Source organism: Chaetura pelagica, unplaced genomic scaffold (assembly GCF_000747805.2).
Source record: "Chaetura pelagica isolate M959 unplaced genomic scaffold, ChaPel_1.0 scaffold242, whole genome shotgun sequence".
Lineage (NCBI taxonomy): Eukaryota > Metazoa > Chordata > Aves > Apodiformes > Apodidae > Chaetura > Chaetura pelagica.
The window spans coordinates 533,608-552,059 of record NW_009952377.1 but is presented as its reverse complement, the minus strand read 5'-3'; the positions used below and the strand labels follow the sequence as shown (position 1 = coordinate 552,059).

The window sequence follows — 18,452 nt, the reverse complement described above, 5'->3', positions numbered from 1 at the left end:
CCTGCTGAAAAAATGCCTTAAAGATGTTACTCATGTGAGGCCACCCCTGAGGAGGGCTGATGTCTGTCAGCCCTGAGTGCCTTGAAGGATGATAATACAGGAGGCTCTGGAGCACTGGAGGCAGCCCCCCAGGAGATGTGGTGATTTCCTGAGCTGCTCCAGGTGCTCCAGTGCAGTGCTGTTGCAGCAGTTGAGTTTTGATTTAGCTCTATATTCTGAGACATTCATGATACTTAGGAGGAAGAGCAAAGGAGAATAATTTAAAGGAGCTGTGCTAACCAGTGGAGAGAATCTGGGACTTCAGAGCCACCCAGGTTTGAATTTTGAATTTACTGGTGGGGGTAAACAGTGGTCAGTGGAAGGGATTTTAAACTAGAGAAAAGTCTGAAGTATTTATGAGTAAATACATGACTGGAGCCATGCAGATATTTCTTCTTTCTTTGTCCTCTCTCGGATCTTCTGCTTTCCTGAACTAAGTATTTTCTCCTTTAATTTAAGGATTTTTACTATGATCTTTTCTATATTTTCTCGTTCATCCATAGCTGAATGCACCTGATTATTCTGTTTTCCTGAATATATGGAATCTCACTGTTGTCTAGCTACCAGTCTCTTTTTCCCTTTGGCTTCTTCCCTTCTTTCTGCCCTTCCTAGCTTGTCAAGAGGAGCACTTCTTCCACCTCCTCCCCCAGCCTAGCCCTCGCAGCCTGCCTGCTTTTTTGGTTCCTGGACTCCTGAACACCAGTGCTTGCTCTGACGCCGTTATCTGGGGCTCCTCAGCTCGGTGGCAGCGGCAGCTGCGCTGGTGGTTTTGCTGCAGTAGGAATGGAGCATTCCATAGGTAAAATGATAATGGTGACTTTTTCTGTGGGGATGTAATTTGACAGTTTGCACCTGTTTTGCAACTTTATTGCTGACTTTCAGCCTCTTCCAATAAGATATTCAACTATTTTCATACTTCATCAAGACAGATAGATTTAGCAGATTAAATAGTAAAATCAGATTGATAATTGAATATTTAGTTCTCGTGGTTTACTTGCAGTCTCTCTAACACTCAGCTGTGTGCATGATGTGGTTTGCAGGGCAGATGGACTTTCAAGTGGCACTGTCTCTATTCTGAGGTAGGCTGCTTTGCTTGTTTGTGCTTGTGGCAAAATAAGAAATACCACATTATCATTTATAACAAAAATGAAATGTCAAGCCGAAATACTGCACCAGCAGTAGAGCTGCAGTGCTTGATCAACTGCAGGATTGCTCTGAAGGTACTTCTAAATTCTCTGTGAAACAGCAGTGATTTTTGGCGTTGTAAAACTTCCCTCATCCTTCCTGCTGGAGGATGGAAGATGTTTCTTTTGGCAGGACATTTCAAAGAGCTTAGCCAATACCTCACTCAGCATCAGTCAGTGCTGCTTTGCTGGTCATCACTGAGTGATGCTCTTGGGGTGGCTTTCTGCTTTGTTGGGCTTTCTGTGTCCTTAGTGGTGGAGCTCACTTACCAAGAAGCACTGCCCTATGGAGTTTTTACTGGGAGGAAATGACTCAGTGGAAGTTAATCAGCATAAAATTAATCTAATCTAAACGCTATTAGTGAAGCTAGTTGGAGTTCAGGGCAAGCTTCAGAATATTCCTTGATAATTGTCCTGGTTTGAAGCAGATCTTCAGGAGGTGCTTTTTTTCTGCTGAAATTTGAAGTTACTATCTTTGGGTCAGCAATAGTCAAATCTCTCCATCTGCTATGGTGGAAGAACATGCATCTCCCATTTTCCTGCTAAGTGCTATTTTAAATGGGGCTGCAGTTTCAGCCTGTTACACCTCTGAGAAGTATCATTTCAGAACTGATGTCAGTTAAATAATTCACAGGAACGCTGGGCTTTAAGAACCCTGTGTGGCCCTCCTCTGTTAAAAAATACTCATTGTGTGGGCATATGACTTCTGTACTTGGGTGATTTCCACTGCATCATTTAATGCTGTCAGTGACTGTTTAACTTGCTAACAGTAGGAATAAGTAAATACCCCCCTGGGAAGTTATTTGCTTGGCAGTATAGGTGTCAAGCCTTTGATGAAGCATCTGAAATAAAATTCAGCTGAAGTGGGAATGGATCCTCTGCGGATTTTCTAGATGTACACTAAAATGGGGAGCTGAGAGAGCTGGAGGTGATGAGGAAGGTATGTCTGTGGGAATGATGTGGAGGGGCAAAGGAAGGTAACCTGAAAACATATCCCACCCCAGAGCTTTTATGGTAAAGGAGACTTTACAGCCACAGATGCTAACTTGTCTCCAGACTGCTGTATGTGATTTGGAATGTGAAACTGCTGAATTTCTGCCTGTTCCGTCCCTCTCATTCCTGTCTGATATTTGCCTGAATCTCGTGCTGAACCCTCCTTAGCCATGTCCTGCATTTTCTCTCTCATCCTATCCACTCACAAATGTGCTTGTTTCTTCCCTGGAGCAGCTTGAATGAGCAGAATGCTTTTTCGTTTTGTACCGGATTGTTTTTGATGAATAGCATGGAGTGTAATATCCTTTTTAACAAAAATAATATATTGCATGGTAAGTAATTTTGATACTGGCTTCTTTCTGTAGCTGATCTTGCAGGACAAAATTTTAAGTGTTCTATTTCAATAATTACTTTAATGATGAAGAGTTAGTTATCACCATTGTTTCTCTTTGATTACTTTGTAGTTTTAAAAATGTCTTTATTACTTTTTCTTGATAGAATACAAATGAGGCTAGAATTTTATTTTCGTCAACCTAATGGCTTCATGAGTCTGTCTTGCTGGCAGATAAGTCCAAATTTTTGCCTAAGGAGTGTGCTTAGATTGATGTGGTTCTACCTGCTTTAACTCAGTTCATGAAACAGTGCAAGGAAATATTGCTGGCATTCAGGTAGCTGTATTTTCAATACATAGCTATCTATGCAGTGTGCAGCCCAGGAGCTGACATATTTCTGTATTAGGTGTTGACAGTCTTGCTTACATAAAGATTAACCTACACAAGTTTTCAGCAGTTTGTCATATGGCACAATTGTAAATGGCAAGTGTAGCAGTACAGCAATATGTTCATCTGCTCTTGCTTTGTTTAACATCATTAGTATGGTGTGTGGCAGGCTGCACTGACTAGCTGTTATTCTGGTATATATATATATATGTGTAAAAGTAAGTTCCTAAACCCCAGTCCTGGCTCCTGAAGCAATGTTCTTTGGTCAGAAAAGTGTTGTAGATCTGCAAGCTGAGGAGAATATGGAGCTGACACCACTTGCAGAATTTTGAAACAGAAACTGCTGGTTTGGGAGAGCAGAAAAAATGGTTGGAGTCTTTAACAGTTGGTGCTTGTGAAGATCTGCTTTTTGGTGTTTCTTAAACCTGGGGAAAAATTGCAGAGAAAAGCTGTGAAAATTCTTCCTCAGATTCCTGGACTTGTTTGGTTGCTTCTGTTTCAATAATAATGTGTAGCTGAGAGGATGGATCAGCTCTTGGAATGATGAAGATCTTTTGATGTCAGGGGCAGCCCCCAGGTTTGCTTTAACTTGTTGTATTCCAGAGGTCTATCTGAGTTTATCCCAAATGGCTTTGCCTGGTGTTTTTGAGTGGTGCCTGAATTCAGAGGAGTCTCAACTATTGCTCACTGAAGAAGCATTAAGCCTGAATTCTGTATTTTATGAAGGTCTGCAGAGGGTAGAGGGAGAGCAATAAGGATTGTTAGGGATCAAGGAAACTTGACTTGTGAGGAAAGGTTGGAAGGATTGGGACTTTTTCATTTGTAAAAGAGAAGGCAGTATGGCAGTGGTCTTCTTACAGATACCAGCTGCTGCAGCAGAAGGAAATAAAATCCTCTGCATGTCTGCTGGGGAGGTGAGGGAAAACAAGGAACATAAATTCCATCAAGGCAGACATATGAGAGACATGAGGTGTGAATTTTCTAACAGTAAGAATAGTTAAAAATTGGAATCAATTGCCTTGGGAGGCTGAGGATTTGCTTTCACTGGAGGTTTCTAAATAACCATTTGGATTAATATAAATTGGGAATGTATTAAGTAAAGTTCATTCTATCACGGTGTGCTAGGAAAATGTAGATAAACTCTTAAAATCCCTTCTGGACCTGTCTTCTCTGATCAACTGTGAGCAAATGATGTTCCTAATATGTCAACATAGCAGATTTTTATTTCTGCCTTGCTGATTTTACTAAGAGATAGTGAGAGAAAATTAAGAGGTCACTCAAAGCAAGGCTGAAATTCAAGTCTGAGTTGCAAGATTATGCTATGTGTGAGAGGCAAGGCATGAACTCTATCTTATATTGGAGATACTTTCTCTCATAATGTTGCCTTGGTAATATCCCCACAATATGAGATGTGGTTTGACATTTTGGAATCTTTCAGAATAATGCTTTTCTATTGAAACTTTATTACCGTCGCCTATTATAAAAATGGCATTGTGTGGGGCTGTGCATTGTAATCCACATGAACTAATTATTTATTGAGGAAGTTGAACCACTGAAATAAAGAAGACTAATTGTTTGTTCTTCCTGGCAGTGCTTCTTGACAGCATTACTGGGACAGCTAAGCAAACAAAGGTTTGGTGTTGCACTCGTATAATGATACTAACGTAAGAAAAGCCATTATATCCTCCTGGAACTATATATGCACCACAGGAACCTACTCAGCTTGTTCTAGGGGGAAGAACAAACCCAAACCTGAAAATTTAATATGTCCTTTTAAGGGACTCTTGGCAAAATTTACTGTAGGAATGCAGAAGGTGCCTGTCCTTTCTGAACCTTCATGGCAGATTTAGACATTCCGAGTTTTCTGTTTAAAAATGGCACTTTCTGAACCAGTTTTGGTTTTCCCCATTGAATGCAGTTAGTGGAAATGGATACCTTACATATTTTTAAGTTTGCTCAGGGTTTTGCGCAGCAACTGCACTGTTTCATTGTGCTACTTTTCTAATTTTAGAAGCACAAATCAAACAGTAATAGTGCTAACAAAAGTAATAGTGCCACCCAAGTTTATTCTGTGACTTGCAGAATGCTCAGAACAGAGTGCTGGAGGGTGTATCGTAGGACATCCATCTATTTATTGTCTATATTGACAAGTAATTAAGGAAACAACTGGAACTGCAGATACAATGACAGACCATGACTTCCCCCTGCTTCCTTTGGAGCTGGTTTGCAGTAGGAAAGTCTTGGGATACTGGTTATGCGGTAGAGGAGTGATGGCTTGTTGGGCTGGAAACTGGGGAAGTTTGGAAGAGTGGATGGATTCCCAGCTTAAATTTGTATCCAGAATTTGGAAAGTTCCATGGAAGGTTCAGATCCAGCACTCCTGTGGTGGCTGTCAAGGTCAAACCAAAACTGTTGAGTAGGTGTGCTCCTCAGTAAACACCAAAGTTCAGGATATTTAAGGCTTGGACTGTACAATTCTTTGTCCTTGAAGTGAAGCCCTTAAGCATTCTCATAGTATGAATAATGACAATGAGCTCTGAAAGAGATCTGGCTGGCTAATAACATTAAAGCTGTTAATATGTAATGAGTCATGCTGAAATGAATGTGAAAAAGTTTTCTTTTATAATTTTTGTTAGTGGAACTCAGTAATGGGAAGCAGGACTCCCAGTTCTATTTCTGACTTGTGGTCGTTTGTCTCTAAACCCACTGTGTAAATGAAGTCCTCTGTATCTCTCTCAGTTGACCTGTTTTCTAGTTATGTATCCTGAGGTATCTTTCACGTTTCAATTCCTTCTGAAGCTTAATGAATTCCACAAAGTGTTAAGCAAAAAATGCTATAATTGTGAATAGTGTAAAACCCAGTTTTCTTTTGCATGGGGAAATTATGGCCAGGTGGGGAATAATAATCTTTAGAGATTTTATTTGTGCTGTTTACTTTCTCAGCTATAATGTGCAGAATGTGTGCAGTGCGTGTAAACTAGAAGCAGCTTGCAGCACATCAGGATATCTGAAGTATCATGTTAACCACATAGGCAGATTTTAAAATAAAAAAATTGGAAGGTTCTTTTAATGGTCAGGCTTTATAGCTGCTGCTGTTACACAGCCTTATTCCCTAAGTGCCAAACATTATGTCATTGATTGGTTGTGCTTTTCCTCACTAGTCTCATCCTTACATGGCAGAAAACCTAGTAATCTGTAAATTGTGTGTGGGAAAGAGCAGGTTAGAGACTGTCCCTTGTCACTTGCTATTTGAGTGCCCCTGCATGTGCCATATATTAGTTTTATTTTCTACTGTGACACCTAGCTATGAGAAGAGAACTCTCTAGAGCATCTTAAAAGACATCTTCTATTAAAGACGGGAAGAGTTAAGCAAAATGCAGACAGTAGATCTCACAGCCTGAGGTAAAAATAATATACATGGCTGTCTCTATGCTTTAATTGGAAGAGAGGTGTAAGAGTGTAGAGCTTAGATTCCTTTACATGAATGTTTTGTGAGAGAATGTTTTGTGAATTGGGGGAAGTGAAGGTAGGTGGAAGGCATATAGCTGTGTCAAAGCTGTGAAATAATGCCTGGAAAATGCCCAGAAAAACAAATTACTGTAATGCTTAAGTTTTATAGAGTATTCCCTAGAGATAATAATTTCCCTGTGAGGAAACAGAAGTTGATACTGGAGAAGGTCAGACAGCCAATGGAGGGGATGAAGATGGATCTAAGACCTCCTGTGCAAGATTAAATTTAAGAAAAAGAAGCAAATCAGGACAGAGGGGTGACACTTAAATAGGCTCCTACATAAAGTCATCTAACATGAGCCAAGTGTCTTTCTGGAGCTAGGCAAAAAGAGCCCAGTTTACAAGAGCCTAGCCTCCCCTGTTTTTATGGGACAAAGTCCCTCTGAGACAACAAATTCTGGAGAAAAAAGACTGGAAATTTAAATGGAAATTCACTAATGGGTTGTTTGATAAGGACTGCAGAAAATCCAGCACTCTGGGATGTTTTAGAAGTGCCAAGTAAATACATACCCTCATGAATTTTACTGAAGTAAGTAGTTTTGTGACATTGTATTTTGTTTAATTTAGTTGGGCCTGTGTCCAAGCCATCTTGGCCTACAAGTTGGCCTAGTGAGTACTTGGCTGGGATGCCACCAAGTATATTGCTGGTGCTGCAGGAAGTGCATAAGGATTGATGACCCCTTATGTGGCTGCTCAGCTGGTTTCTGTAGTAGTTCAAGAACTGACTGTGTTTTTTGTAGGAGCTGAGGGTGATGATTACTTAAATTTATATTCAGAATCTACAGTTTGATAGCAATGCTTCATTTTGCCTAAATTGCCCTAATCTTTCCATTAGGTCCTTAACTTTTCTCTTTTAGAAAAAAAAACCCACAACAAACCAAAACCAAAGAGCTGTTTGATATAATTCTGGAACAAGATGTCTGTGATGTTCCAGCCCCAGAAACAGCTTCATTTTAGTGTCGGACAAAGTAATTCTTGTATTCAAACACAAAGAGGTTGTAATTAAGCTTTGTGCACTGCTACCTGACAAGACATGCTTTTTAAATGTGAGCCACATACATCATTATTAGTGCACTTGGCCTGTTGCCCATCAAAGCACTGATTATTTTCCAAAGCAGCCACTGCAGTTCCTCTGCTTTTTCAGTTTCCTGTTATCTCACATGGACATCAGCAGTCCCCTTGCCAAATTTCTTAGTTAAATCATGGCACTCCAGACTCATAGGAAGAGGGTTTATAGTAGTTAATTGCTTTAGCTAGCATATGGCACTGTCCTTTGAACGGTGGAGATGCACCGTTGGAAGTGAATCACTTTGAAAGTTGTTCTATCTTGGTGGGGAAGTTAAGACGACTAGTAATGGATCTGATATGTTCAGTCTGCTTTTTGAAATGGTCCAGAATTATGTTACTGAGCTATTTTGAGAGATGCTATACTTGAAAAAGGCTTGCTGTGTTTTTGTTTATGTATTGTACTAAGCTTTGGTTTTTTTGGATACATTTACTCATTGAGTTCTTAGCGCTTAGTTAGGTGTTTGAACACACAATTCCAGAGTAAATTTGTCCTCTGTATCTCATTCTCTTTCACGTATGTTTCCCAGAGGAATTCTTTCAGCCAGATCTCTTGAAGGAATAATTATTTACTCAGGATTTAATGTATATCTTGATTGCACTTTGAAGATGTTCTCTTGAGGAGTTTTTATAATTTCAGCAAGGGATCATAGCATATAAACAAGGAAAAAACCATTATCTTTTGTACTAATCAACAAGACGATTAAATAATAACCACAGTTGTTAATTGGTACTTGGAGGTAGAGGGTAATGACCACCTTGAGTTCGACAATGAGCGTATCAACAGGTAGAGACTCTTTTCTGCACAATAAAGCTGCATATAATTTAGGAGGCGTTATGGTTTTGATGTGCAGCTGCAACCATGATGAAGTTGTGTGACTCTGTGCCTGGTGTCCCATTTCAGGCATATGTTTTCATACTGAATGAGGTATTAGCAAGAGGATTTGAGATTTAGGCAGTTAAATCGGTTCACATTGCCACCAAACCCCCGAGGTTCTATATAAAGTCACACTTGCAGTGTTTTGCTTCACTGTGGAATGCAGTTCCTGCTGGTTTCAGGATGCAGCAGGAGTCAAAAGCTGCTTCTTCACTCAGAGGCAAAAGTCCAACTTCTCCCTCACAAGACGATGGCTTCTGGAAGTCTCTGAGGTTGGAACTACAGCGTCATTTTTTCATCACCTGAGTCTTTGTCTTTTTCTAAATACTCCACTGTTTTTAGAAGGAGGAGGAAGCATGTGGGGGGCTTTCCTCTCCAAAACTTGATGAAGTAAAACGGTCTAGGAGTTTAACACACTATATTGGGAACAAAGAGCATAGCACTGGGAATTTTGGGCTTCAGTATCGAGTCCTGCTCTATATATAGACTAGCTGTCTATTCTTGACCCAAGCGAGTTATATTGCTTCTCAGACACCACCATTTCTTTGTACTGTAACTCATTTGAAGAAAATAGTGCTGCTGAAAGAAACTGTCCAGCTCTCCTGCTCTCTGTTAATTTTTGCTTCTAACCTACCACAAATACAGGCAAAGGAAGAGTTTCCTTCTCTGATCAGCTTACAAAGCTGACTCAGCCTGAGGCTGCCTGATGACTAGATTTGTGGCAAGGTCTAGAATTACCTTGAATGAAGTCTGACAGCAAAACAGTGCCTTAGTTTCTCCATATGTCTATTTCTTATAATTCTTCACAGATGCTACTGACACTTTGATCTCACTGAAAAGTACTTGAAGATTCTGGGCTGAAAGACATAATGAAAATATGAAGTAGTCGTTGTATAAAGAGACTTTTTTGTCATCACATATTTATGAACTAGCTTGTCCAAAGTGCTTTTATATTGCAACTATGGACCAGAGTAGTGCTTTGTCCCCAGAAGATCTGTTGGTATCAGTAGCAGGGTCTCAGCTTGTCCACAGGTGCTGTCACTGTAACACTTTGCGTTATTCCTGGCTTAACAGTCGTTCAAAGTAATGTTAAAAGATAGCACACTGGATAATTTTATGATACATATCTGAGGGTGGGCTATCTACTGACTGTCTCAGGGTCAGGTCACACACATGTTATTCAGGTCTCAAAGCTTTCCTGGACTTTGACAGAGCTGAGATTTTGTCCTCACTGCCACCCCCAGTTACCCAGCATGTGCTCACTTACACATATATTTGTTCTATTTAATTCTGCAGGGTTATTTTTCCCATGTGGGTTTTGATATAGAGTTAAGTTCCTGTTGTTGCTTCTTGATGTACTGTTTGGTGTTCCTGATGGTGAATAGCAGAAAAAATGATAATGTTCCTATTCTTATTCAGAAGGAAAAATGTTACAATTTTAATTGTATGTTTTAATTTTTCCTTCTTCTTAATCTTTTATGTTTTGGAATTCTGCATTTCAAAAGCAGGATCATTATCATTCAGAACATTAAAGCATGTCTTTTTAATAGCTTTCCCTTTTAATGTGAAAAAATTGAATTGAGGAGGAAAAACCAATCTGTCATGAAGGAAATTCTCTGTTATCTAAGGATTTTCTGTGCAGCCAACATGAGAGGATCTTGAGCTCAGCTGACTTGGAGTGTTATTCTCTGCCTTGAGTAACTTGTAGAGTACAAAGGACCACTTTCATAATGTTATCACCAGCAAAGTCCATCTGGTCCTGCTGGTGACAAGGGGCTTGTTTCAGCTTTTTATTATGTCAGTGTGATTTTAGCATTTTTGGATTCAGCTGTCAAGCTGTTGGGGGGAAAGAGGGGAAAGTTAGATGATAATTGAAACTCTGTTAGGGGAGAAATTAATGGAATATTTTGCCAATAATTTTTCTACTCAAATTTCCTTCTGTTAGTCTCCTGGTGGTTTGTCTGTATGAAATCAGTTTAGAACACAGTGACTGGATTTGTTAAGCAGGTAGTGATGACAATGAGTATCTGTTTGTCTGGTCCAGAGTCCCATTAACACCTAGTAATATTGTCCTTTCTTGCTATTACTTTTATACAGAGCAGCACAGAAGCTTAACCTGTCTTCGAAGAGAAAGAAATGCCATCCGCCCCTGCCACACACACACGACTTCTCAATTTATGCTACTAACTTTAGTGGCATCCTGCAGCTTTGTCCTCCCCCAGCACCACCATGCCTTCTGAGAGCTGTGTCCAAAATCAAGGACAACCCTGGCATTGGAAAGGTAACTTTGGATTTTTGTTTTTTAAAATAGTTTTCTGGATGAATTTGATTAGGGCTGGAAGCTTTCAGCCTAGAAGAGAGATGGATAGGCTCAAGGGAATGCATCTTGGGATAGAGAAAGAGCCACAAGCATTTGAGTGTGCCTGAGAGCTCCTGTCACCTCTTGACTTTGGAAGGAGTTGGCAGCCCCAGCGCAGATTCAGTGATAGAGTGTTGGCTTCCTTGAAGCCGGTTAACATCACTGACAATATTGGCAAAGACTGTTTTGTCTTTCCCTCTGTCATTGACCATCACTGGTCTAAAAGCAGTGCACATACAGGCTTCACCTTTGGCAGAAGTAGTCTCTGCATGGCCAGCAAGGCTCAGCCACTGGTGCTGGTGCTGTCTGTCTGCTCGAGGTCAAGGTGATATGTTGAAGGAGCTTTGTTTCCTTCTGCTTCACATGTAATTGTAATTCAGAGGCATAGAGAAATAGATGTCTCTCCATCTTAGGCAATACAGCACCTTTTAAATGGTAAAATTTGTGTTAATTTTGTTTAAAATTAATTAGCATACAACCCAATTTTTTAGAGCTTTATTCATATTTATAATTGTTTAATCACCCACACAGCAGAGTCTGAATACTTATTTACATAGGTCATAAGTGATTAGTGTTTGAAGATCGAATTGAAGTATGTAATGTGCACAGGAGAGCTAAAATATGCACCTGCAGTAACCATACAAATCAGCATTAACATAAAGAGATTGTCAGCCGAAATACCTATAGCTGACACTGTTGCTCACAGAGAATACTCTATTTCTTAAGTCGGTGAGTTTGTGCTAAATGGAAAACAAAGAAGTAATAGGTGCTATTTTAAGCAGGTAGAAACTCACACATGAATATCTGGTTTCTTCTCCTATTTTTCCTGTGTTAAAAAAGAGGAATTAGTATTAAATAATGGAATACAGTAACCCTGACACCGTAGTGCAGAGATTCCCAGGCAGAGAAGGTTTTGCTAAGGAACACCCTTTCTATGTGTATGTTTTAGCAGAGTCTTTTTGCTGTGCCTGTGTCTTCTCTGTGAGGCTTAGCACTTGGCAGTGGCACCAGAAATAACAGGGAATGTGGCATTTCTGAGGCTCTTTGCTTTAGGAAGACTTTAAAGCATGTTTGTATCTTGCAGCTCTGTAAAACTGCCTTTGCGTCTCACTACCCTTGTGTGCCTGCAGGTCTGTGTAGCCAAGATACTTGAGCCTTTGTCCTAGGCTAGTGGAACTGTCCAGAATGACTTGTGTCTCGTGGAAGGCTCCACTTTATCTGTTGTCTTCAAACAGATCAACAAAGTCCAACAAAGATCAAGTGCATGATCCCAGATGGCAGGAGATTATATCCCTTGGCTTATGTGGTCTACCTGCTTTCTTCATTAGTGAGCACAGCAGAGGGCTTTCAAAAGGAAGATCTCTACCAGCCCTTTAGTTCTTGAGTAAAGATCTAGTCCACCCAAATGGTGATGGGGTGTGCTAGTTACTAGTTTTAATGCTCCTCAAAAAATAAAGTAACTAAGCATCTTCTCTGATTCACAGTTTAAAGTTTACAATACCTATGAAACATCTCTCTTAACCCATTCCTCTTTTGCAACTTTATCAATTACAGTGTTTTTCCATAGAAAATTACCTCCACAATATAGTTTTTGTAAAAACTATTAGTCAGCAGACATGAAATCTCATGTCTGTCTCATTTTTAGAACCTGTGCTCAAAGGAGAAGTGCCAGTCTTATAGTTGTTCTTTTAGAACTAAACACTCATAGTTTCACTCTCTGAGCAATGCCAAGAAGCTTTTGGTAGAATTTAGCCCACTCCATTATAATTTCCTCATTGTCAGCTTCTCCTGGTCAGGATTTAGTAAGCTAGAATCTTGTTATATAGCAATCTTGATATAGCAATTGGGAGAAGAATCAACAAATGCTGTCAGATGTGCTGTGGTCCTCAGTTGACTTCAGTCCCTCTTCTTCTATGAGCTTTTTACATTACTTTCCTCCTGGTTATCTTTTTCTGTGTCTTTTTCTTGCAGCTTGTCTAGTAATAAGTACAAGATACACATAGGGGATAGAACCAGTGATGGATTCTGGAGTTACTTTTTCCTACCACAGCATCTGAGGCTGTGGCTCTCCTTGGTTTGTGTGATCATCCTTGTGTCAGTGGTGTTCCTTGCCCTCTTATTACTGTGTGATTACAGCAGGCTAAGCAGCTGGTGGTGCAGCCATGTTGTCTGTCACCAACCACCTTATTTTCCATGAGCCTTAGCAGATTTTCCATTTTTAAGGTTGAATATGTTTGTTTTTAGAGACTTAATACAGCAGAGAGCCTATATGTATGTTTTGCAGTTTCTACTTGTAATTTCTTATTGTTTCAAGTACTCTCTTGGAAGGTGGGAAATAAATGTCTTACTGATTTGTTTTATGTTTCACAAATACCAATTTTTCACCTTATAATAGTTTCAGCAGAAGTATGTGGACTTGTCCTGTGATACAAATCTTTAATTAAGCCCTTTGCTTAGTTTTCTTTACTAAGAATACAAAATGTTATACTCTCTTACAGGCACTTACAGGTTTTGTCCATGTTTGGAATACCAAGCAGGGAAAAGTTGAAAAGTAAAATTGAAAAATTAGAACTGTAAGTCTATCTGGGACTGTTTTTTCATATCATCACCAATAAAAAAAATCTCATGCACAAAGGAAAATCCAGCTACCACTGCAAACGTGATACTGAAAGGAATTTTGCTCTCTACAAATAAATGTTATGTAGCAAATTTCACACCTTTCTCTTGAATGTGCCAAAACCACCAGAGTCCAAATAATTTAGCTGAATCCTACTTAAAAGGCAATGATCCAGTACAGTATGATTCTTTTAACTGAGTAATTTTTTTGGTCTCTCTGGGTGTTATTAAATTTAATGTCAGAATTGTAGGAAAGATGTCTGAAAGCCATTTAATATTGTCACTGGAAAGAAGTTAGATTATGCTCAATTTCTGACATTAATGTGCTACTTAAGGTAATTTATCATATTGTGGTATTAAAAAAGACATCCTTTTTACAGTGGCTGCTGTGTAGCATTCTAATTTGCTATTTTTCTTTAGCATGGTAGGAAGCCTTTTTCATGCAAAATGTTTTTTCTGGGGTTCTATTCAGCTCATTCTTTATAATACTGCATCACTTAAAACCAGCAGCTTTAAGTGCATGTCTCTTCCAAGGATCCTGTCAATTTTTTATGTTAGAATGACAGAATCCTGCTATGTGAGACAATTGAAGTGGAGCTTTTAAAGAGAACCTGAATTGTCAGACATGTTTCTTGGACAGGTATATACATACTGTTCTCCTTTTATGTTTTAGACATTTACTTTCATTTATGCTTTACCAAGCCATAGCTAAGGTACTGCTGATATGATTTACGGATCATGCAGGGTTTTCTTAAGTGTGCTGTATGTCCCATTCACTGGTTCTTATGATGGTTTGATGATGGATAAGAAATAGGTACTTAATTTTGTCATCTTTATTGCTGCTTGTTTCCTAATGACTAGAGTGTTATTTCTGATATAAATCATGTATCATACTAAGTACTCTTCTATCCATGTGTGTAGTCCCGTATCATCCAAGGTTTGTACATCCCCACTGAAATGCCTTGAACTGCTTAAATAAAAATGCACGAAAAATTAGGTGAAAACACACAATTTCTTCTACTTCGTTTTCACCTTTAAAAATGAAAGTTTTCTTTGTGTCTCCTGGGAGCAGAGAATCAATTTTTCTTTAATAGAGTACAGTACAGAAGTGAATTTTTTTTTTTTTTAGGTTCTCCCAGGAGAGCTAAATTGTCTATGCTGGCATGGCAATTTTGCATCTAAATTTGCCATCCACTGTTAGTGGCAGTATATGAAAGGCTTGTAAGAACTACCCACAGTAAACCAATTTAGCAAGGGTTATATATCTGTCAGTTACAATTAAATCCATGAAAAATATTGGCTCTGAACTAGGACTTTTGTAATTTGATTTACACTGTAGTTGAAAAAGAAGTTACTTCATTGGAAAATGGTCTTTATTCCACTGAATGTGAATTCTTTATAATTTCTTGCTGAGAAATCTTAATTCAGAATGGTTGATGCCTAAACATAGTTATTTAATTAACATGCTGTTATATGCCATTTTGTGAACATTGGACAAAATTAACTTCCTGACTGCACGATGCCTGTCAAGGATGTATGTTTCCAGGGAATATTTAGTGTCCATTCAAATTTGATATAATTACATTTATTGCTAAAGACCAAATTACTTGTTCATTTAGGGATTATGGTACTGCTTTAATGCAGAATATGACCAGCATTTTTAGAACGGATTCCACTATAGTGCCAGCACTTTCCCAAAATACAGTTAAAGTCAGAATTTTTGATATTTTTTTTTGTATTTTTAAAAAATTACATGCTTCTAAATTAATTTCATCCATTTTTTCCTTCTCATTCTGTCTCATTTGAAACTTTACAACTACATAAGCCTGAAATGCTAACAAGGCATCACTATAAACACATAAACACTGCACATCCATTGATTTCAAAGGAGGTACCATATGTTACAGTTACGCCTGTGCTAACATACTTGGTTGGGTCAGGGTCTTAATTTCCCCAGCATTCAAAGTGTTGTGGAGTCTAGTTATTAGTCAGTCAATTAGTGGAGTCTTCTCTGTCTATGTGTCTGCCTCAAATTGAACAGCACAGAGTATTCTGCACCCTTCTCTCCACTGAAATATGAATCACCAACTTTCTGACATGATATATAGTAATTTCCTTTTAATTCATTGTCTAAAACATGATGCAGAGGTCCCTGATAGTTTTTAGAACAGAATACAAATGATTTGTTTCTATAAGTGTGAGACTGTCCTTCCTATTTGTCTGGTCTCAGGGTCGATAGCCCTTCTGTCTCTTTTGATCACGGGGTAATAATCAATGTGAACCTGACTGTTCTAGTCTTCTGTCTGTTTCTGTCTAAAATTGTGTAGGATTGTGTCATTCTCTCTGTTAGCACTGGCTCTTTTCTCTACAAAATCAGCCTTGGATGTGCTCTCTTCTGGGACGACACATGCCTCACTGGTCTTGGAGGAATTTTATGTTCATTGATGCATGGGCTTTGCTTTAGCTCCATTCAATTCAGCATATCCAAAATATATGGGCTGTATTAGACAAAACTGATAGCTTGTCTTTGGCCATCAGTCTCAGATTCATGTCAGAGAGTTGCTTTGAAATTTGGCTTTCATGGACTTTTTGGTCAGTCTCTTACTTTTTCCAAACCTGCTTTCTGAGACTGACAAGCTTGATCTTCTGCACTCTCTTGGCCAGTCCTGCAGCCAGCCTGTTATTTTTGTCACTGTTAGTCCCTTGTTCTCCTCAACTCTAGCTGGTTCAGTGTGCAGGGGGGAGGTCTGGAAGTCACAACTCTTCATGAAGGGAGCATGTGGGGATGACACTCCTGGAGGAGGCCACAGCATGGGAACAAGGACTGCCATGTGGTGATGGGACAGAAGATCTCTCCTTGTGACCATTAGGCGTGAAACAGGGTGGACAGCAGCAATGGAGGAGGAGGGTGGTAAGAGGAGGAAGGGCAGCTACCTGCCTGATTGTATATCTCTCAGTTTCCAAGCTGTTTCATTGTTTAGGTCAGAATTGTTAAATATGCATCTCTTTTTGATTTTCAGAAGTGTCTATGATATCAAGGTTTAGAGTTTTGACTCAGGGCCCCAAGAAATTACTGATATTTGAGTGTACTATATGGTTCTGTGGTTCTCCAGTGGTTTTATCATGTTTCTAAAACTGCATGGGGTTTAGCCCCATAGTCCTCCACATAGCCACTGTTCTTCACACAGGGTACTCTTCTTTTCCCCCTCTCATTTTATTCAGAAATCTGCGCTTTGCCAGTTTGTGTCCCTTAGAATTCTTAATGTGTGCATGAAACTGCAATATAACTTTTGCTTTTATGCTACAGCATCTATCCATTGGGTTTGGCCTTAAATAGCTGGTGCAAATGAATTCTAGCTTGCAAATACTTGGTTTCATAGCCTTTCTTTTCCCTGATTTCCATTGTAGGCTGACAGTTGAACTAAAAAAATAAAACCAACCAAACAAAAAAATTCCTTGATTGCTCTGAATCTCTCTCCCTTCCTTGCTAGTGATGGTTAAAATTACACCCATTGTTGTGCTGGGTGTGGGGGCCTCTGACTGTACGCTACCTATTTCAAGGGCTTTCGAGACTACGTGCTCGTTTATTTACTTTTAAAATTCTTTATCTTTTACTGGCATATTCAGGATGTATTTGCCATCTTCTTTTTCCAAACACTTCTGATTTTAATAGAGTTTCCTTCAGCAATTCTACTGACCTCTGGTTTCCTGCAGAAACGTGAATTTGGAAAGTTCAGCAGCTGAGTATTAACCCCCAGTGTACAAAACACACCAGATTAGAGTCAGTTAATTAATGAGATACTTCAGAGGTTTGCATGATTTAGGGGGTCTTCAGGTACTGAGAAAAAATACTATTGTGATGTTAAGTGTTTATTTTTATTTGCAGAAACTGAACACATACAAACTTAATCTCTTTTTATATCAATGTTCCTCATTAAAATGGATCCTCTATCCAACATTCAATGTCTGTTTGAATGTCTGTGTACAAATCCTTGTATCCCTGATAATGATAACCTTCCACTCGTAATACTTTTTCTTGCTTTGCATCTTTCTGTGACATTGAAGAAATACACAAAGGGAGGATAAAAAAGGGGTTACTAAAATTCCCTAGTTCTAGCAGGAAGGGTCATCCCCATCACAGGAAGGATATGACATCTTAGCTCTCCTTAAGGAGTCTTAAGTCAAAGTGGTCAGAGCAGATATGCCTTGAGTCTGAGATCACTTTTCTGGGATATTTGCATTGTCTTTCCTTTTCTGCATTCTTCCCCCTCCATCTCTCTGCCATTCCTTTTAGCTCTTGCTTTTTTTTTTCCCCTAGGCCAGTTCTTAGTCTTTCAGACCTGTGTTATTCTTTGGTTTCTTTGTTCACTCTCCTCTAAATTCCTTATCTTTTGATTTCCTTGCTTTGTGCAAGTCGTACCAGTACCAGCTGGTACTACTACAGTTGGAACTGACCACCAGAGGCTGATCATATTGTTGAATAACTGCCACAGAGGGTGTGATCCTGAATGGGCTGGAAAGTAATGTTATTGCACTTAATTCTGGACATTCATTTTCATAAGCAAATAAAAGCATTAGAGTGCAGGTGTTGTTGCTGTGCTCCCCACTTACAGGTCAAAGTTACTTAAAAATTTGCAGGTTCCCATTTTTTCTTGAATCCTCCTCTCACTGCAGGCCCTTTATCTGGATGATTTCCTGCACTGCACCTTGCTGTCTCTACAGGTGAGCGTGTCTTTTGTACGAAGACTAGATAAAGAGACCCAGGAGAAGATGCAGTTCAGTTGATCCTTAAGGCAGGAACCTTGCTAGCTCTGTAGTATGCTGCTTTTTCTGCAGAACTTATCCCAGAAGAGTACTGGGATGAACTTCAGAGCTGAGACTATAAACCTGTCAATTAAAATTGGCCCTGAAACACAGGAGGGCAAGAAATGTGAGAAGAATAAATTGTAGAACACCAATCCTTTCTTTTACGTTCTTCAAAGCATGTGCGTGCACCCAGGATCTGCCTGCACTTTTTGCTATGGCAAAGGGGGTATGTTGGAATTACCTTTGTTCTTTTTGTTACTTCCATGAGCATTTCTGCTTCATTA

General features: G+C 39.3%; 1 protein-coding gene across 1 annotated transcript in view; it reads left to right on the top strand.

Annotated features, from left to right (window-relative positions):
• KIF26A (kinesin family member 26A) overlaps positions 1-18,452 on the top strand; it is a 97,872-nt gene that overhangs the window by 60,921 nt on the left and 18,499 nt on the right. The window contains exon 4 of the mRNA XM_010008162.1: positions 10,485-10,668. Coding sequence (XP_010006464.1) covers positions 10,485-10,668 — 184 coding nt within the window. The remainder of the gene's footprint in view (positions 1-10,484; positions 10,669-18,452) is intronic.